At 47.5% G+C, this 5,435-nt stretch overlaps 1 protein-coding gene across 1 annotated transcript in view; it reads right to left on the bottom strand.

The window, feature by feature from the left end:
• Positions 1-5,435, bottom strand: part of CLEC17A (C-type lectin domain family 17, member A) — a 24,022-nt gene that overhangs the window by 17,156 nt on the left and 1,431 nt on the right. Inside the window, exons 3-8 of the mRNA XM_006900809.1 lie at positions 4,612-4,671; positions 4,269-4,310; positions 3,114-3,278; positions 2,967-3,029; positions 882-977; positions 544-695 (exon numbers count right to left, since the gene is read on the bottom strand). Of these exons, the coding sequence (XP_006900871.1) occupies positions 544-695; positions 882-977; positions 2,967-3,029; positions 3,114-3,278; positions 4,269-4,310; positions 4,612-4,671 (578 nt within the window). The remainder of the gene's footprint in view (positions 1-543; positions 696-881; positions 978-2,966; positions 3,030-3,113; positions 3,279-4,268; positions 4,311-4,611; positions 4,672-5,435) is intronic.

Here is a 5,435-nt window from a genome sequence, read left to right on the forward strand (position 1 = left end):
GCATGAGGTCCTCCTCAGTTTCAGCGAGCAGGGTTGTGTCATCTGCATAACGCAGATTGTTGATAGATTGTCCACCAATCCTAACGCCACGCTTCTCCTCATAGAGCCCAGCCTCTCGGATAATCTGCTCTGCATACAGGTTGAAAATGTATGGAGACAGGACACATAGCAACATAGTCTGGATTTTAACTCCAGCAGAAAAAAACCTCTTAATCTCTGTATGATGCTATCTCAATTAGAAATATTAGCATTCCCAGTGGCTCAAGAGCAATTTTAATTTCTCTCCATTCACAGCCCACCCAAAACCCATGCCATCTAGTGGGATAAAGCTTCTCTCTAGGATTCTCAAGGTAAGTCTACAAGAGAAGACCTTTTCATCTTTCTCCTGTAGAGCAGCTGGTGGGTCTGCGATCTTGCAGTGTTTAGCTCACTGCGCCACCAAGGCACCCCATCCAGGGCCGGATGTGTGAACCTTGGAAGAGCGGCAGAGTCACCTTACTGTGACCTTGTTCATTGACACAAACGCAATGGGACCCGACTCACCTGCTCAGCAGGGCTGCTGATGATAACGAGGTGGGAGTAATTCTCCTGGCAGAACTTCCGGGCTGCATCCCACGGTTTGGTGTTTGGGGAAAAATAATAGCACTTGCCCTCGAAGGGGAGCCAGCCCTCAGGGCAGGTGACCCTGTTACAGTCTGGAGACGAGAGAAGAGTTTTGTCAGATTGACCCCTGGGGTGGGGGTGGGGGGCATGTAAATGTCAGCCGTGTACAGTAGCCCGGATTGCGCACTGTTAACCGCTGTGCCCTGAGGACGACTTCCACGCAGCTGTAAGCAATGTGTCCTGCTGCCTCCCCGGGAAGTTCCCGAAGTTCCACTCACCTAACAAGCCCCGAAGTTCCACCAGCGACTGGTCAGTATCAGCTTTCAAGCGATCAATATCCTTCTTCAGTCCAGCCAGCCCAGCCACGCCAGTCACTGTCAACAGGGATGAGATTGACATTTAGGGAGCCTTCACCTGCTCCCAACCCCTTCCCGGACCCACTGCAGATAGCAAACACACCAGAGTGAAGCCAGACTATACTCACGGAGTGTGAAGCTAAAACTAAAAAAAAAAAAAAAAACGTGCTCAGAGCTAGAAGGGCCTCAGAGAAGGGAGTTATTCTTGAAATGAAGACAAGTGGGTTTCCTGGAGGGTGTGGGCTTTGAAGAAAAAAATGAAATTCAGTAGCTATTTCAACGAAAGGAAGGCATAGCAGGTAGGGACCGCTTCAGGAACACAGGCCCAGGGGCAAGCAGGTTGGGGAAGGCTGGTGCAGTAGGAATGGAGGCGAACCCCAGAGAAGCTTGAGCTCCAAGTAAAATTGGGTCTCATGGCGGGATCCTTGAACATCAAGACAAGGTTTTCTGACTGGTCACTGAAGAGTCATGGATGGGATCTGAGCAGGAGACTGGCTTGATGCGAGGTTGGAGCTGAGACACGTGGAATGGAGTCATTTCCAGGCTTCAGGAGCCATGGCCAAGTCCAGACCAAGCCAAGAAGCTTTTCTAATTAATGCGTGAACCTTCCCTACAAACTTGACCCTCCTACCACATTCCCTAGCTCAATGGCCTTTCAAGTGTTCAAACAAGTTCTCTTTGACACCTCTCACACATCCCGTACTCAGGTACTGCCGGATCTGCCTCCTAAACTTCTTCCTGCTCCACCCGGTTCCCTCTATTCCCCAACCAACACCTCTCCCCAAGTCACCAGCCCCTCTCACTTGGCCAACTTCACCACTTTCCTCCCCTGTGCCTGTGACCCAGTCTCTCACTAAAGGGCCTTCACCCACGCTTGAGACGCTCAATCTCTCACCTGATTAACTCCCTCCCTTCTGCTGCTGAGCTGTGGTACCCCTTCACAAGCGAAGCTCTTTGCGGTCTCCCAAGAGAAGGTCAAGACCCCACTTCACACAATTTCAGAGGACCAAGTTCCTCTTCCTTTGGACTATTCATCAAAATTTGGAATTTTCTATCCCTTGGGTGGCACTTTGATTAATGACTATTAATGACTAGCAGCACTGATTAATAGAAAAATATGAACCCCATATCTAATTATTATGATCACATTTTAAAGTTTAAAAAAACCTGAAATTATTCTGATAATTTTGTTGTAGTTGTTGTTTTGTTGTTGCTGTTAAGTGCCGTCAAGTTGTAGACGGCTCATAGTGACCCTATGAATGAAAGACCTGAGCACTGTTCATAGAATTTTTGGAGGCAAGTCATTTCGGAAGTGAATGCCACTCCTGCTTCCAAGCTTGTTTTAACTGGGGAGCACCACCACTGTCCACCATAGGTTACCATTATCACATTTGACTCCTCAGTGTCACAGTGTTTAGCATCACAGCAACCACGAGTTACCTCTGTACAGCAAGTGGACAGACCAGTGCTGAACCACCTAGAAGAATGTAGCCATGCCGCCTACCCTCATGGGTTTTTTAATAAAAGCCTTATCACAATCGCCTCTCTTCCCTTAGCAAATCAACATTCCACCCTACAGCTCACCAATTCCAGCCAACAGCTTCTGTAGACCCAGATGACTTTCAAACTGGTCTCCAGCTCCAGGCTGCCTACCCTCATGAGTTTACTGAATCTAATATATTCAAATATTGCCATTTCAATCTTTAAAATGTGAAAATGTGTTAATGAGGTTTATTTATATTCTTTTTTTCATATGTCTTTGTCATCGGTGTATAGTTTATACTTAACACATCTCAGTTCAGAGTGGATACACTCTAAGCGCTCAGTAGTCACTCGTATTAAACACTACAGATGTAGACACACGTATGTGTGCACACCCAGACACACTGAACAGGGGATAAGCAGTTTCTGGTACGTTCACCATCCTACCCCCAGTGACTGACACAGTGCCTGTCACACAGCAGATCCCCAGTATAGAGAGTGTGAAGGAATGACGGAAGCACTCACCATTTGCTTGCCAGGCCATCTGCTGGAAGGCTAACAGCCTCAATTCTTCCACCACCACCTGGTCTATGAGCAAACAGTCCAGTTTGAGCCGAGTTCATCTGGCACCCTACACCAGCCTCCCCCTCATCGTGTGGTCACCCTACTCACACTTAATCAGGGTAACAGCCAGGCCAAGGCACCCCAGGAGCAGCGAGACCACCACCAGCAGATACAGACACGTCATCAGTCTGTGGTCCCCGCAGCACGCAGGACGCCCCCCCAGCTTGTGACTGATCCAGGGCACTGGGCTTGCTGTTGGGGGGCTAGCCTCTGCTGTGGAGGGGCAAGAGGCAGAAAAGTTACTACCAGGGCTTTTTGAAGAACAAGGGAAGAAGCCTCGAGTCTTTCTACAAGAGGAGGACACAGGCGTGTGATCAAGACCACAGCACCCAGACAGGGTCGTCAAGAGAATGTCGTGGAAAATTAACACCAAGGCGGTCCTAAGCATTGACGGAACTTCAATAATTTTATTCTATTTTTATAATTTTATTATTTTGTGTGTGTGTGCCATCAAATCAAATCTGACTGGTACAGGAGGAGATTGCCCCTCCTTCTCCAGCAGAGCATCTCTGGTAGATTCAAACCGCATACCTCTGAGATTACAGTGCAGCTTCTTACCCCTAGGCCACCAGAGCTCCCTGACAAAGCATCTCTATTACCTCATTAGATCCTAGTCCTTATGACGTCAGTGTTTTAGTCCTTTTTGCAAATAAGAGCCAGCAGTGCTCTTCCCATTCCTGAATATATTATCTGCTAACAAATGATACTGTGAAACAGAATAGAAATAGAGGGGGTCTACGGGGGTGGGGGATTAATAAGACAGAGACCTAAATCCAGTGTAATCAATTATTACATTAAACATAAATGGTCTCATCAATTAAAAGCTAGAGACTGTCAGGTTTAGGTTGGGTTTTGGTTGTTTGTTTGTTTTTTAATCCAGCTGCTTGGTGAAGGATGACCCATCAGCTCCTGTCCGAGCTGCTCCCTGTGCAAAGAAATTTGTGGATTTTGTAGCTCGGCAGCAACCATTGCACAAACTTTTTATCCCAGCAGGAGTTTGAACCACCAAAGCACCTAGTCCGTCTCAGTGACCATAGATGTCTCTTCTCGTCCAAGCCCTGGGATTCTAGAATGCTGGGATCTAAACCAGTCTAAGGCGGAAGCAATTTCTGAATGTCTCACCGTGGAAGCTCCAAGTCTCACTCTAACACCCTGGATGTGGAGAGAGGAGCTCAGGCACAGTGAGGGGGGACATGGACTTACCGGCTGGGGTTGACTGGGGTGGAGAAGGTTCCGGGTTAGCACCTGGGAGAGAAAGGCAGAGAGATTTATGCACAACTTGCTAAAAGACTCAATAATTCAGAAGTCTCTCAGCGTTGTTTTTTGATGAGAATTACATAACTGGGGGTATAATGGGCTGAGATACTCTCCATGAGGCCCTCTCTCAGGTTTCTGAAAGGAGCTTTCAACTGCTCACCTAGTTGAAGACATGTGGAGACAGGGGTGACCTCCAGCCCTGGAAGGAGTCAGAAAGATAAAAGATGGGGGTCACGAAGGGCAGGCCTTCAGCCCAGGCAGCCAGGAGGTCTCCACCCCAGGCCCTCACCTGCCATCTTCCGGATCTTGTAGGAAAGTGAGGGCTTCTTCATTGTCTTTCCTGAGAGGGCTGGGGGCAGTGGAAGAAATGATTGATGGGCTCAGCAAAGTTAAGTTAGTACTGGGTCTCCCGTACCCTCACCCCACCAGCCCCAGCTCACCGGCCCTTGGAGGTCTTGGTGGAGCCATTGGATCTGAAGAAGAGAAGCTCAGAGTTAGAACTGTCTGGGGTGGAAGTAAGACTGGAGGAAGTGATGAGGGTCAAGGTTAAATCGCAGTGGAAGGCGGAGGACTGGTGTGAAGAGGGTGTGGGCACAGATACATGGATACAGGGTTATAGGAGGGTAACCAGCTATCCTGACTCGCCTCGGATTTCTCCCGTTTTCCCTCAAGCAGTGAGAATAAGAGGAGGAAATAAATGAAGAAGCGGGGAAGGCCTATCAGAATATTTAAAGTGTCTTTCTCTACATAGAGGGATTTGCATCTTGTTTACCTGAATTCTCTAATTTTTTTCCCATAATGATCATGTACTGTCCATACAAGTAAAATTTTTAAAGATACAATTAATGGTTTTAAATTTTTTATTTTCATATTTTTGCCATTCATGAGTCACACACATAGGCGCCTCAATGACACATAACAACAACACACACATGGTATTTCGTGCATGTATATTGTGAGGATTAAGGTGTGTCTGATTCAGGCTATAGTCTTTCTGATTACTAGATATGCATTTGAGACCTGGACAATGAATAACGATGACAGAAAAGAGAAAAAAATTGACGCCTTTGAGCTGTGGTGTTGGAGAAGAGCACTGAACACCCCAGGGACGGC

The sequence above is a fragment of the Elephantulus edwardii genome, unplaced genomic scaffold, assembly GCF_000299155.1.
Source record: "Elephantulus edwardii isolate Elephantulus edwardi_28Jun2011 unplaced genomic scaffold, EleEdw1.0 scaffold00296, whole genome shotgun sequence".
Taxonomy (NCBI): Eukaryota; Metazoa; Chordata; class Mammalia; order Macroscelidea; family Macroscelididae; genus Elephantulus; species Elephantulus edwardii.